Source organism: Bacillus rossius, chromosome 15 (assembly GCF_032445375.1).
Source record: "Bacillus rossius redtenbacheri isolate Brsri chromosome 15, Brsri_v3, whole genome shotgun sequence".
NCBI classification, from domain to species: Eukaryota; Metazoa; Arthropoda; class Insecta; order Phasmatodea; family Bacillidae; genus Bacillus; species Bacillus rossius.
The window spans coordinates 13,447,202-13,463,874 of record NC_086342.1 but is presented as its reverse complement, the minus strand read 5'-3'; the positions used below and the strand labels follow the sequence as shown (position 1 = coordinate 13,463,874).

The following is a 16,673-nucleotide window of genomic DNA, read 5'->3' as shown; positions in this document are numbered from 1 at the left end:
TGTGGCTGCTGATGAAGGTAACACCTCCCCTCCCCTCCTCTTCCACCCTCTCAGGTGACCACCCACCATGTACCACCGCATTCCCTTTAAACTAGTCATAAAGCACAATTTTGTTTTTCCAACCGTGACTTGGTGTTTCAAAAGAAACCACATAAATCACTCTGATGAAAGTGGCACCAGAAAATGCCTAGTAAATTTGGAATGAATTTATGAATTAGTAATTAATTTTCAAGTGCTATGTACTTGAATTGCAATTTCCAATACATAAAAGTCTTTTATAAATTCAAAATCAAAAAAGTTTGGGATGACAATATATTCAGTCTTTTATTTCTTGGGTAAATAAATACCTCTTAGATGACCTTGACCCCGGCCGCCATCCTAGATTCCGCCATTTTGAATTATGTCCGTCCGCCATTTTGTTTTTGAGAATTTTCCACCATCTTTGATTCTAGACGTATATTTGATGTGCGAATATAACTGAAGTTAGGCGTTAAAACAAAATGCAAGTAAACAAAAGACTGCTAGAAATTTTTTTCTTGTGAATTCCAGCACCACTTCTGTTTGTGGTGGGACTTTTTGCCAAATTTTGTCACCAATCCTTCAGTTTCATTACTTTTCAGTGACTTCCTTGAAGTGTAAACAACCTGCACAATTGAAAAAGTTGCATAAACACCAGGATGGTACATGTTGACAGCACTATTTGGCAATGCGTAGAGACAAGATTAAACTGTTTTATTTTAAGACTGGTTTTATGAATTCTGTTTAATTCATAAAGATATCACATTATTCCTAAAATATTATACTTAAATGTTACTCAAAACAGTGTCGTTTTGACTGATACACGATTCACTTATACAATTTAATAATTTGTAATAAGCATCTCTAATAACTCGGAAAAATAAATCAAAAGTATATTTAAGTTTGAAAAAATGCACCAATGTTGTAAAGTAAAAATTCGTTACTTATAAATGCTGCAATATAAAAAAAAATATTCCAATCATTTTATTACATACATTTTGGTACAAACTTAATAATAAATAAAATACATTCATTAAATTTAATATATGAAAATATAATAATACTTTTGTGATTTGTGTCATGTTCTTTATGAAAAATGCTGGTTAAGTTAATGAATTGAGCTGCATCACAGTGCTTTATGGGGTATAAACTTGCATTTTAGAGTTATATGTTATACTAGCTGACCCGGCGAACTTCGTACCGCCTTAGCGTAGCAATGATGCACTACTTTATTTTGTATAGCTGACCTATCTTAGGTATGAGTACCTATTCAATTTGAACTGGAATCTATAATATCCTCCATATAAAAATGAATGCATAATTCCCTGGTATCACTATAACTGAAAAGGACCTTACTAATTTAATTAAATAAAAAACAAAATATATATTGTCAAAATAGTGTTTATTCCATAGGATTCAATAATTCCACTAATGTTTTTACAAATTGCTATTGAACAACTTGGCCTTTTTAAGTAAACAATGAGCTCAATACCACGCGCGCTCTATAAATCAACTAATAGTCTCTGTACCCCTCACTGCTTCTCTCTACTCTAATGCTTTTTGATAAACTATATTTTTAGTTTTATGTTCTGGCGCGTAAATTAATAATGTTAATGGTTTTCCGACACGGGAACAGGCGACATATAATTGGCCATGTGAAAAACATGGATTTTCTAGGTTGATGCCACATACACTCAGCGACTGCCCTTGCGATTTATTTATTGACATTGCAAATGCAAGCCGCACTGGAAACTGTAAACGCTTAAAGCTGATTGTCATAAGGTTACTTTAAAAATATTTATATTGTACAAAGTGTTGCGTTAGTTTGGAAATAATTTTTTATATGGTGGTTCAGTATTCTTAAATTTTCTAATTTTCCGTTAAATTTTTTCTTTCACAAGAACCTTCTCGTGACAATAACAAACACAACAAAAAAAGAATTAGTGAAATCGGTTCAGTCATTTACGCGTGATGGCGTGACCAAGGGAAATAGGAATTCATTATTCTTAAATTTTCTAATTTTCCGCACAATTTTCTTAATTTTTTCTTTCAAAAGAACCTTCTCCTGACCATACATAGCAAACACAACAAAAAAAAAATTAGTGAAATCGGTCCAGCCGTTCACGCGTGATGTCGTGACCAAGGAAAACGGGTTTCATTTTTATATATATAGATTGACATGCCATTCTGTGCAGTGGCGTAGCCAGGATTTGTGTATGGGGGGTGTTAAGAAGCATGGCCCCCCACCACCGTATTAAAGCGGGGGGTCCGGGGGTCGTCCCCTGGGAAAATTTGGATTTTAAGGTGTAAAATAGTGCTATTTTAGCAGTTTTCGGTACTTAAATTTAAATATTGTAATGGTAAAAATTTTATTAATTTTAATATGAAATTTGTTTGAGTGATGAATAAGAAATTAAAGATTTGGTGCTGGGGGGGGGGGGGGGGGGGTGGTTGTATGGAACCCCTAAAACCCCCCCCTGGCTACGCCCCTGATTCTGTGGTATTTCGGTTTTATCGCAATTCACCGTATAATCTTGTCCCTAGGAATGCGGTATCAGAACAGTTCTAGCTTACACACACAATCCTGTACCCTAAGTAACCGTTTAATGTTACACTTTGATAGTGAAGCATTACCTTAATCTATATCGCAACATAATTTCTCATTTACTTGGACAAAAAAAATAATTTTTTACTCTCACCATACATTTTCCTTGAATTGACATTAACATCTAGATAATTAAGGTGATATGTCCACTGTCCAATCAAAAGCCATACAACAACCTATTAAACTTTAGAACCACCAACACTAATATATACCTATGTGTAATGTACTTACATTTGACTACAAAGCTAGTGTTAGTAGCTTCTGTTTGCCATGTTTCACACATCAATTATATATATATATATATATACAAATAGAGTAAACATTGTTAATTTATTACACTTTTAATAGCCCAGATTTAATACTCTCAATCAAAAAATAAGATAGTCTGGAAAATGTCGGTCTTAGTACAATGTCAACTGGAAAACCACGCTTAAGTTAAATTCAGAGTATTTATAGACAGGAATGTTAAGTTAATTTAAAAACAAGTAAGTACACACTGAATAAAGTGATGGCATCAAAACACAGGCAATGACATACAATTTAGACAGCAACATCAATTTTCAGATCGCTACGGCACGACAGATTGCAGATAATTGGACAGAATGATAAGGAGTAGTTAACAAGACGAGTTTGGGGAGTGGTACGACATTGGATCCTCACTCTGAATAGCTTATACCCGGATACTTCCTCGACTACCTTGCTTCCAAGACACAAAGCTCAACTCGAATAAAACCAATAATTTACAGTGAAAATGAGGTTGAACTTAGTATGATGTAAAAATTAGTAGGCTACATCCTAAATATATATGACTTTGCTTATCATTACATGCGAATATTAAAATTGGAAAATATTAATAACTCTACGTACTTTTGTTTTAAGTGATCCCAATCCTTAGCACAAAATTACTGATACTGCTAGACATTAGACCATCACTTTAATTTACGCTAACAATGCTACAAAAACAAAGTTACTTTCAGTATTACGTACCCATGGTGTGGCTATTTCATATAAGAATTTTCTTATGTAAAAAACCCTACTTAAATATGAAACATTCCCTGAAGCCAGTCAAGTAATGAGCTTTCTTTATTAAAAATTTTAATCTGAAATTTTAATTGACATAGTTTAAAAACAAAACTTTTTCATCTTGTCACACTATTAATATCCTTTGTAATTTACATACACAATCCCATTGAAGTTTGTTAAATATATCAGAATGGCAGCATTGATTTTCTGATGTTGGTATTAATTACCATGTACCACATTTAATGTTAGTTAGCTTTTGCCAGTTTCTAATAAAATAAAAAAAGTTGATACAACTGATACTTTTACAAGAGATACTGGAAAATGCTCTACTATTTAATTTACTTTTCAGATTTTTGCAACTCGACATAAAAATATTTAATTAAAAATCCTTAATTTTCAATGAATGTGAACAATTATTGTAGAAACTGTTTCAAACATGACATCTACCATGAAGAAACCAAACCAACACATGAATAACACATTACGCAAATTTATGTACGGTAGTATTCCCACAGCAGTAACCTATCCCAACAACACCAGACTCAATTGCTTCACTACCAAAACTACCGTAGTAACAAAATATACCATTTTTTTTTAAACATTAATGTTAACATTAGGATCCACAAGGAGCTAAATATTATAATATTATAATACATGCAACAAAATATGTATTTATTAGAATACTAACACTGTACAAAAATATTTTTCCCAAAGTTACAAAAATGTTTACAAAATAAATACACGTTACAATGACTTATGATGGTTCTGCCAGGTTTCAGATTGTGATGGTTTAAATTTAAAATGAACTTTTGTTTGCACTCTCAATTTTTCAGAGGATCCAGTTACATGCTGTATCTACTTCATTATTTTGATTCATTTACTTCATGATTCTGATCTACTTAATATTTTGTAATGAGGTAATATTCTTTACCAAATCATTTGAGCATCAATTTAATCAAACACATTAGACAGGTCTATATTAAAAATGGGATCCTTATAATATATTGATTATACTATGGTAACTAAGCAATGTTTATTGGTACATAAATATTGTAACATTATTAAAACAAAAGAAGGCACATGGATTAGATTCTCTGAAGAATTTTTTTTATTATCTAGATTCACTTAAATGAATAGGACTGTTCTTTTGATGGTTTTTTTATGCTTCATGTTCAAAACATTCTATTGTAAAATCCTCAATCATTTTTTAAATGGATTTGCGACAATAAAAACTTTTTGAAACCTAGCAAATCCAAACACAGAAAGCATGAATCTGATAAATGCATTCACCTCGACATAGTATGTATTCTGAATATCCAGAAAGCATATTTACTTACGCATGGTGCAGTACCGCACACATTTACAACACAAAATTAGTAAAGAACTATGGAATAAAATAATTTCCGGTTCCATAATTTGTATTTTAACACCTCATTAATAGATTAATAGATTAAACCTGAATGTAATCACAATTTTGGTACCTATACATTCCAACATCATAAACTTCATTTGAATACAGTTACTGTTTGTAACCAGGTAGAGGGTGGGGGGAAGAGAATTGGGGATGATATATATCCCCTCCCCCCATCCTAAATTCTAATCCCACGAACAAAAGGAAAGAATATGAATGCAAACAGTGGGCAAAGTAGGTACTTCTAACACCTCCTCCCCCAAAATGAAATTCCGCTTACGCAACTGCTTGTAAACATTATTACTTAGGCCAAATAGTATGTAACTAAGAACAAAACATAACAGAAACTAACTAGTTATTAGGATAATTTTTTTGTGCAACTCTACTTCATTTCAATGGATTGTGGATACTACCTCATATGATTGTACATATTTTGCAGAAGAGGCACGGTGACACATCTTTGAAAGTATTACTATAAACATCTTACCCCCTTAATCAGTGGCACATTAATACAAAAGTATTACGGGTAAATTCCTTTTGGTTTACGTTGTATTGCAAATTTGCCCTGTAAAGTTGCAAATACTGCACCATGAACACAAATATAAACAACACACACTAACAGTAAGGCACATTTAAACTACATGAATTTAATAAACCATTAAGAAAGTACAATATATTAGTGGAAGAATTGATTTTAGGCCCCCATAATACACACTATACAATAATTTTATCTTAAAAGCAGAAACATTTCATTTGATTTACATACAAACAGACCATTAAAGTATGTATGCATTCAATTATTAAATTTATTAGTTGTTCATGTACCAAGATACTTTTTAAATAATGCACCTTTTGGAAAAAACCAAAATAACTTATTTTATTAAAATATTAAAAAACATTAACTATATATAACTAAAGTAGTAATACATAAATACATAACAAGCTAAATGCAATTTTATACACTGTGCTATTTCTTCTAATTTTTATGAACTTCACACAAAATGAATATGCATATATATATATATATATATATATATATATATATATATATATATATATATATATATATTTTTTTTTTTTAAACTGTTTTTTCCAAGGGTAAGCCTTAAATTTGCTAAAGTACATTAACTGAATGTTGTTTTGAGGTGTTCTTTATAGTGGAGTATAGCTATAAATACAATGATGCATTAACCTTATCAGATGTTTATGAAAGAAAAATCACTTACTAGGCTGAAAAATGCTTACAAAATTATTTTGTAGAGTCGGACCAATTACTTAAGAGTAAGAAAATTAAACGATAAAAAGTCTGCAAAACGAGAGATGTTCCTAGCAAGAACTTACATAACAAGCAAGTACTTTTCGTAATGTGAATTTGACCAAAAACATTTAAAAGTAACTTTGCATGAAATAATTTATACTTTTAATAACATACATTCTTCTTTTACATACACTATTTATATTATTCTGAATTACAAACATGCTTTAAAAACAATACATTCTCTTTTTCACACTTGCATATGGTTAATAAAATGAGCACCAATCTTTATTGGTTGTTTTTAAGTTTGATTGATGAAACAAGTTAATTAGAAAATGTCTTATCCACTTTAGACATCAAATTTTCACATACAGAAATAAAAATTTTTTTATCAGTCCTCATTGATTCATTGGTCTTTATACAGTCTGACACTACAAAATAAAATGCTCTCTTAATCAATTCAGAACAACCTCTAAAGAAACCAATTTTTTTGCCACGAGGTTGAATATTCATTTGCTTAAGCGTTCAAATGACTGAACATGATACTCCATCTCAAGTTCTGCATCAAGAATCAACTAATATCATATCACACAGTAATGACAATTTTCTAGCGTCAATTGACAATACCTTCTCTTCTCGTGGAACAAATCTTTAGTGTGCAGTATGAAGGGCACAAGTTGACTGGATTTCCGCAAGACTTATGCCCGTTATAACACCCACTATAGAAATTTACATAAACAAAGGTACAGACATTTAATAACATGGAACTACCCATACACAAGCACATAAACAATGATGTTTAGGACCCAACTAGACACTTACATACATCACACATGAGCTGCAAAAAAAAAAAAAAATAGCACCTCCCAAGACAAGAGCTCTTGAGAAGTCATGTCAGCACACAAACAGTTCGACATTTGGAGGAAGACAGGCATATGTGTTTTACACGTAAAAGTCACGTTTAGAAAAATACATTCAAAGGCAGGAAAATCAATATTTGTTGAGTGGAATTCAAGAAAGAGTTACACAATGGCTCACCTTCACAGGAAGTCAGCACTAACATTCCAATTTTCAAACAGCACGGAAATGTGACCTGTGAAGGTAGGAACCACGGACAAAGAACACATCCAGGTACAGCACATTAATAATTTCGGCTCAGCCAAAAATCACATCCTTGACAAATTGAGAACCACAGAAGAAAAAAAACTGTTGGGATGTCGCCGCGAAGAGTAGCAAGGTGGGTAAAAGACATCTCGCTTAATACCCAACGAAATACAGGGCCCCACCACGCAGTATAACTTAGTGACGTCACCAGAGGTGAATGTTACATGACTCTAGATGATCAACTCCAAACAGAACTGAATCGTCGCCACCTGTGGACAGAGTTAGAAAATTAAAACATTTTCCACAAGGTCCATACATTTTTAACACGCACATACAGCAATATTGCTAAATATAACAATAATTATCCTGCAATACACATTACGAAGTATACTGTCACTACCCTTTAAACTAAAATTCATAATTCAAACAGAGTCTGAAAGTGAAAGTAAATAATTAGGAACACCATTTTATGGTTTCATTTTTACGACAATTAGGTTTTTAAAACAGAAGATTTCTGTGTTATTGTTTTTATTTTTATATATTGTCTTCCTTTATTAAAATAAAAATGCATTATCGACAAATATGAAACTAAAATATTTCTTAAATTTATTTCACTAAAATACTCTAATTTCGCTTGATAACTGATGCACTAATACAGTAAAGTCATTAGTGATAAGCATGTCTAGAACATAACTACTCAGGAAGATAAAAATAAATCTGCAAATTTGTGTGTGCTTGAAATATGTGCCATCAATTATGTAACTAATTACTATGTTACTAATATAAGTGATACAAGTTTAAACAATACTAATTTTTTTTCCACTCTATTTAGGTCAAACATTCTCAAACAAAATTCATGCTAAATAAATTACATTCAATGAATTTACCATGATAGAAGATTAAATTTTTTAAATCTGCATTTAGTTTAGTCAAATAGCTGATCAATTTCATGTTTTTAGTTACATTTCGGTGCTAGATGGTGTATCAACTTGTATTTCTGTGTTATATATTGTAGACATGCTTTGCGGTGTTATGTCGGTTTTATCGTAATTCACCAAATAATCTTGTCCCAATAAATTATTAAATTCAAGCAAACATTACCATCTGCTGTTTTATAAATAGATAAGCCAAAATAATTTACATAAAAACTATTTTCTTAAAATAGTGATTTCAGGTACACCTGGACTAAATATGGCTTGTGAGTGTATTATTTCCTTCATTACATTAAAAGAAATATAAAATTTAAAATAGATTAATAAAGTGTAAAAAATATTTATCATCTTTGCAGAACAGTTGCCATTAGATATCTCAGGTTTCAATTGCAAGATCTTCAAATAACTCCAACAAATGCTGACATACGAATAATATGTTTTTAATTTGTTTCAAACAACTGACTAGATATCCTGCCTACGGAGCCACTGCAACCTTCACCCACAGTTTCAGTATGAACCACTTGTTCATCATTGGTCAATTTTTTTTCCTGTTGCTTTCACGCTACTTGAAAACATTTTCTCTCAAGTGTAATGGCAAAGGGAAGGATTTAAGAGGAAGCGAGAGATATTAGAAAAACAAAAGCAGGAATGTTATGGAAGGTATTGAAGTGTTGGGGCTGTATTAAGGGAAACGGATTGAGACAAGGAAGTAGTGACTGACAGCGTAACTTGGAGAGAATTAAGGCACATGAAATAACTACTCCTATTCTGTGACAAAGACATTATTTTATGAGGGAGGAGGAAGGAAGGGAGAGTGTTCTAAAAAATTAAAGCGCTATTCTCACCTCAACCTAACTGTAAAATTCAATTAGTGAACTATGATTTATAATTAGATAATTTAAGAAAAAACCATTTGGTGGATTCTCTAAAACTTTAATAATTTAGCTTAACTACAATATTACAACTGTAAGGATAAGTTGAAGCAAATACTCATTAGTGTCGTAAGTGAAATGCATAGGAGTGGGGCACTCAATGGCTAAGAGTGGGAGAGAGAGAGAGAGTTAAGACAACTATAAAATTCATTCCAAGATTTTCGTTGCCATGTTTGTTACAATTTTGAACCTTCATCAAATACTTCATTGGCTGGGTATAACGTTCAAAATTAATCACCAAATATTTTGTTTTATCATTCAAACGGATCATGGAAGCGATAATATACACCTTTAAAGTGCGCTGTGGCCCTAGCACCAGTTTTTTTTTGGTGGTAATATTCCAAGGGCAGTCTGGAAAACTACAGAAACCCTTCCTAGCTTCGAGTTGAGTTCGTGACGCACGTCTTGTAAACTATCCCTGCCCGTGCTTACCTAGGCGATGCACGCTGACACAGTCTTCCTGACCGCGTCACGAGCGTACGGGATGTACGAGAGAGAGTACCACGTCATTGCCAGGCACTGCATGATGATGAACAGCAGCGTCAACCCTGCTTTGTGCAGCTGGAACAGAGGGAAGTAATATTGTCGAGTGCAGAGCCAGGCCTCGCTTGTCCCCGCAGTACCTTCTACGACTTACGCAACCAAAGATTAAGGCCCACCCCCACACATACGGGGGACAGACATTCAGAAAAAAACCATGGGGTTTGTAAACTGCTGAAGTTATCCGACTGATGTCTATTTACTTAAAGCATTTGAGAATACGCTGAGGGACACACTTGAGTTAAATTACATGCTGTTAAAAATATGCTTTTAGTTTCCAAAGGTTAATGAGATGTAGCTTAAAAAAGTGAACTCATTATTAATAAAAAACTAATATTAAAAAATATATTCTTTACTGAATTTGGAGAACTATCTTTATGTCTATTTCTAACAATTTTAATGTTTCATAAAAAATTTGACATATTCTTAAAAAATATTTCATGTATACAGAGGAATTAAATAATAATTTAATGAAAATTAGTTTTGTTGATCTGTAATCGCAAAAATTTTACTGAACTTAATAGTTCTAACGTCCCAAATAATCATATCAAATTCTTTTGTGTTGATAAATAACTTTTCAAAAAAACATTATTTAAAACAAGATTTTACATTCAAATCTTAATTATGCTAGATATATATATGCCAAACACATTTTTCACTGCATAATATATAAATAAAAAATAAAAAAAACTTTTATAATAAATTCCAAAATACAAAATATTGATGTAAAAAAAATTTAAGACAATTTACTTCTGTAAAACCATGCTTTTGAGATTAAAAAGCTAAAATTGAATACAGGAGATCAAACACTAATTGGTAATTAATGAACTATTTTACTGAAAAACATGACCTGCATATTAAACCCAATTTAATTAACTAATGCATTTAGAAATCTCAATACCTCACCAATATTCACCTAGTTGCATTGCTAAGAAAAAATTTCTAGACTCAAATTCTATAACAGGATGTATATGCAAGTATCTGAGGATCTTTTAATAAAATTTCAGGACCTTTAAATAAAATTTTCCTACAACTTTTTGTATTGAAATTAAAATAATTGAGAATAATTTTCCACTTGACGTAAGTAGACAGTCTCCAATTATTTATATTTTGTTTGCGACAGTAAATGGCAGTGAGGTGTAAAAAAAAAAACAAGTCGACAAAAGGTAGCTGCAAATTTGAAGTTTTGTGGCTTCTAGCATCATCACTGCTTTTTAAAAGACTTTCCGTGACTTTCGAAACTAGCCCTTCAGTTCTGTATCTTTCATGATCTGTAGACACCCAGGAAGAATGATAATTTGGCACAACACTCACCCCGATAGCTGCAAAAAGTGTCAACCCGAACAAGACTATGACGAGTATCGTGGCGATGACTCGCGTGGGAGCAAACATCTTCTTTATCTGGTTCACCGGGCCCATGAGGAAGCACGTGCTGGAACCAACACCATCATGCGTCACACAACTGATGCAAATACAAAGTGATGTTTTACACAAGGATCACTTTTGAAGTCATGGCAACACATTACCATGGGCTTTCAAAGATGCTGGAGGTAGGATTATAACATCCACGAGTAAAAAAAAAATTGATGGAGAAAGCCTAACATGCAACTCTAACTAATATGATTACAAAACATTTACCATAAGTGTGGGAAATTGGTGTTGAACAATATTTTACTTACTTCTTTAAGAATTAAGGTTTTTTCACACCGTAAAATATTTATTGAACTCAAAAGCTTATGAGAATTTTCTTCGAAAATTGGATTCAATAAAAATTGTGTTTACCGAAAAGCATTTCACACACTATTTTATAATCTTTTTTTTTCTTCTAGAAAACATTTAAAAGTAACATAGGTTATGATTTTTACTATTTTACCAAATATGCCTATAAGTTTAAAACATTTAATAAACTATTCAGATAGTTTAAGGAAACATTAGTTTGCCAAAAATATTCTAATATCTCTAAAAACAAAAAACTGAAAAATTACATTCAAGTAAATTTAGAACATGTCCAAGATGAAAATATTTTAATTAATAGCATTCAAACCCTTGAATGATATGAGACCTACGGATATGCAACAATTCAATGATGAGGTGTGCCATTCAAGGGATTCATTTCAAGAAAAATTTAATCCGATTTGAGACGAAATTTGAAACTTTTAATATTTCAGTCAAGATTTCCACAGCCAAGGCAAATTAAAATAATGAATTAGAACTGCACATCTCATCAGGGTCATCAGAAATGATGAAGGTTGATGAGATCTATAGGAGCATTGATGGAAATCAAAAGAGGGGAAAAGAAGGGGAGGGAAAGGGAGTGGCATACCCTGAGAAAACCTACCAAAAACTAGATTTGTATTCTCTTGATGGGAGAAGAGTGATCTAAGCCCTCAACCACTATGGCATCTTACTTATAGTAAAGTATATCACAAGTTTTATTTTTTAAACCACATTTTATAAACCTATTTTCAACAACCGATAGTCAACAAAAACACGTAGTCTGTCTCATTATTTTTGTTTAGCCTAAACAAGTCTCAAATTTTTTTAATATTAAATTATATTTTAAAAAATTTGCTGCCAAAAATGGTTGAAACCAAGATGGCGTCTTTCAGTTACTCTCCTAAGTAGGTAGTAAAAATTGAATATTATCAGGTGATGCTGTTGATGAAAATGTGTTTCCAAAATTCTCAATAAAAATATTCCTTTACAAAATACAAGACTGTGTGTCAGTCCACAGCTTTGGGTTTAGGGGTGATACGATTCTAGAAAAAACCAACAAGCATCGCACTTATCAGGGTTCGAAGAAAATAAGGTTATTTTTAAAAATCAAACAGCCTTTTTTTATTTGGTTTGAACCAGGTTTCTTTAGGTTCAAACAAGCCTTTTTTTATTACGTTAATTATTTCGGTTATCAACATGTTCAAATGAAAGCCATACGACAACCTGCTTTTTGCCACTCGTGTTGAACCAGAAAAGTTACAATATCAAAGAACACTGAAGTCCAGCAAATCTGCACATCTGACTGGGACTTCACCACAGAAAGGGTATTTCCCCACAGGAGGAGGATTCTCCATAGAATGGGCATTTCCCACAGAACGGGGATTTACAATAGTGTCACACAGAAAAGGAATTAACAATTTAATATTTTTTTTTAAATTTCATTTTAGAGGAGTATTTAGCGGGATATAATTTACAATTTATTCATATATTATTTGAATAATATTCTGAAAAGTAAATAAATTTTTTGTTCCTGTTTATCACAGGAAACATTAACGAGCAAACTTTTGTTACTAGAGTGGAATTAGACATTTCATTAAAAAAAAATATATTATAAATTAATTATAAAAAAAAATTGATAAAAAAAAAACCATTTGGTTTAAGCCGTGGTATCAATCAGCGAGCCATGCTTACCACACACCCCTGACGAGGCGGACGAACCCAAGGACGGTACACGCTGCACTAGACCTTTGAATATATATACTGTATAGAAGTAGCCAGCCCAGGTTAAAATTTCTAATACGGTTTGAGGTAGTTGGTTAATTCACCGCCGCAATCCGCCACCATCTCCAGGGCATCGACTTGTGGTGGTCCCTAGCGGACATGTGTCGAACTCTTCAAACACCCCTTCCCCCTCCCGTTGAACGACCTTGAGCTGCAGTGAATGATGGATGGGGGGTGTGTGCGGGGGGAATGACAGCGGGCGACAGTGCCGCGCTCTAACGTGTAAATAACAACTAAGACGATACAGGGCGTTACGGCGGCGCACTGCAACGGTGAAAGTTCCCAAGCTGCTCATCATGCGCTCCTGAAAAACGTAGAGTAAATCCTATCCACTCGCGACTTCTATACAGTATATAGGTATATTCAAAGACTAGATTCACCTGGCCATGGATATGAGGTTGCCGAGCGTGTAGAAGACGCCGAACAGGACCAGCCCCTTGCCGAGGAAGAGCGACAAGGAGCCCAGCAGGGAGCAGAGGATGCCGCACACGAAGCAGATGATGAACCCCTTGATCCTCGTGGACCAGCTGAGGGTCGTGGCGTCCATCAGCTTCAACAACAAGTGTTTTGCCGTCCGTCAACTACGCGCGCGCGCTCAAAACAGTTTCGCAAAATTTGTACTTCCCCCAACAACCAGAACGCTTTTCAACAGTGCGTACACCAAATCTGACTTTCCCCAACCAAATTTCAAATTTACCTGATTTTTTTCCCCTGCATTTTCCTGAAATAAATAAAGAAAGATCAGACATCCCCGTGGTTGGCGTAGTTCTCGCTTCAATTTCTTTATTTAAAAGACCCTTAAATGCCATTTAATAGTATTTACAGTTGTAGACTGGGGAATTCCGATGACTTTACCTGACCAATTCCAACCTCCCTAACTTTTCAGAATGTAGACAAACTGTTTGTGTCTGTATATTATTAAAATCTTTTGCAAATTACTTTACAGACCATAGTCGACTTACGTCTACTTTCTGTACAATCAAGAGAAAAAATGATATTATTTTTAGATTAATTAGCAATTATAATAGATTAGACCTAATAGTAACAAGCTTAACCAATTAGTAAATTATTTTAGTAGCACTTGCAGTCAATTGAATTAACTGTATATCTTTGTTTGTTGGAATTCTAAATTTACTATTATTCTAAATCCACTAATTTTCTGTATTTTTGAATTTATTAATTTTTTTTTTGAATTTTTTGTTTTTATTTGTTTTGTTTTGTGTCCTTTGTCTGTGGTGTCTTTTGTGTATTGTGTTTGTTTTTTTGTACCATGCACACCCCTGTAATCTCTTCTCAGAGTGTTGGTGTGCATGTCACAATTTATAAATAAATAAATAAATAAATAAATAAATATTAAAAAAATATCTTATCAGGAATTCAGAATCCCCTAAAAGTTTTTTGGTTAAGGTACCAACTAAATGACATCAAATATTTCTTGAGAAAAATTAAAAAAGTGAAAAAAAAAAAAAAAACTTTTAAGGTTACAGATACGACAAAAAAAGTTCAATGCATCAACAGATGCTTAATTTTTTTTTTCATCTTGTGGTCATTAGACAGTGAGGGGTGAAATTATGTGGATGAAGCAGTGATGGAATGCTTCAGTCGGGGAAACGGAAGCACCCCGAGAAAAACCCACCAAGCCCCCAGGAACATTCACCACGTTCCCACACATGTGAAAATGCCAGTTGAACATCCCCCCCCCCCTACCACAGGGAGCGAGCGAGCAGACCACTCAAACACCAAGGCCTCTGCAAAACTAGATGCAGATGAATTTTCTAAGATCAGTCACAATATAATTTCTGTCTTGAAGTGGCCAAAATTTTAAAAATTCAATTTTTAAATAAAGTTTAAAATAAATCACAATACATAATATTATAAATGACAAAGTTTATGTATATGTTTGTTACTCAACAGCGCTCTAACCGCTGAACGGATTTGGATGAGATTTCGCATACAGCTAGCTCATAACCGTATTAACACATAGGCAATATATTACTTTGAAAAAGGAGAAAATTCATTTTTATAACAGAAAATCATTGGTCAGAGACATTACAAACAGTGAGTGTGGGTCATTTCTCAATGTCCGCCACACGGTCATTTAGTGTCTGGCAACTACCTGTCCTTCTCGGTAATGAGACTCATCCGCTTAGTGGAGCTAGCAACAGCTAGCAAACTAACTGCGCTAATAACGGTTCAGTTTTGAACTTCGTCAATAGATGGCGTTGCCTTGAATTTTAAACGCACTCTCTCATCAAAAAATCACATGAAAAAATTTATCCTTTCTGCTGAAGTATTATTTTGCACTGCAAAACAGGTAAGAGTGAATGGCACACGGGATGAAAGCTCTTAATAACAGATACTTTCTCAGCATACTGAAATGTAATCTCATGAATGTGAAAATCTGATCGTAGCTGATGTGTGCATATTGCACGGTTTATGAAATGGGATTAGAATTTAACATTAATGGGGTGAATAAGTAGGAGAAACAAAAGCAAACTAATACAACCCTCCAGCTAAAAATGTCTGCTTCATTTCACAAGATCAAAACATCCAGGTTTGACACTGCTAGTAATCGAAACTGGTTCCAACGTAAATTACCCAAATAGGACACAGTGATTTGATCATTCAACCACCATGGACCGTACATAATGTAAATGAACACACTACGAAAATTATAACATTACGTTATTAAGTTTGACATATTGTATGATTGAGTTTATGATCTACCCCAAAGAATCACAAGGGTATCAGCGCTGACAAGATATTTAACAACCTGTTGAATTTTGTATCGAGATTTTAAAGTTCACGTTGAAATCTATGCATTTTCTATGGTTTATATATACTTTTGATACTGGCTGACCCTCAGTTATAGTCTGACAAACCCATAATAAGAAAGCAGTTGTGTAAAGAAAATACCTGAGGCATAATTCCACTCTCCTCTTCTGCTTCATCTCCACTTAACGCTCGCCTTAGTTTATCCATACTTGTCTTGACACGACTGAAAAAAAAACAGTATGACATTTATGACAAACCCAATAAAATGTGACAGTTCCAAAATCTGCAACTGCCAACAAGAACACTTACAAGAAATTGACACAAAAATGGCTTTTTATTGTCAACACAGGTACTTTGTTGTGAACTCTACCGATCTAAGTAAGCATTCTCTTAATACATTTTAAACACTCATGCCCAATATCAGCATACCATAAATTGTAGTAAAATGAGAGACACTGAAAACGCTTTCCTACCGAAATCACGTTCTTGTTTCTTTCAGTTTCTTTTACCTATACGTCACAGTCACAAATTTAGGACCTACCAATGTTTTAAAAATAAAATTTAGGAAAATGGAAAAATA

The 16,673-nt window shown here is 33.2% G+C and overlaps 1 protein-coding gene across 3 annotated transcripts; it reads right to left on the bottom strand.

The window, feature by feature from the left end:
- Positions 1–4,299: 4,299 nt before the first annotated feature.
- Positions 4,300–16,613, bottom strand: LOC134539329 (vesicle transport protein SFT2B). 3 transcript variants are annotated; one of them, XM_063381263.1, is made up of 6 exons: positions 16,567–16,613; positions 16,235–16,316; positions 13,699–13,868; positions 11,135–11,252; positions 9,713–9,841; positions 4,300–7,685 (listed from the first exon to the last, which is right to left on the bottom strand). In XM_063381263.1, the coding sequence occupies exons 2-5, from the start codon at positions 16,298–16,300 to the stop codon at positions 9,713–9,715; spliced, it is 483 nt and encodes a 160-aa protein (XP_063237333.1). In that variant the 5' UTR covers positions 16,301–16,316; positions 16,567–16,613; the 3' UTR covers positions 4,300–7,685. The 3 variants fall into 3 exon arrangements, with proteins under 3 accessions (XP_063237333.1, XP_063237332.1, XP_063237331.1); XM_063381262.1 differs by having other exon boundaries at positions 16,523–16,600; XM_063381261.1 differs by having other exon boundaries at positions 16,403–16,596.
- Between the last annotated feature and the right edge of the window lie 60 nt (positions 16,614–16,673).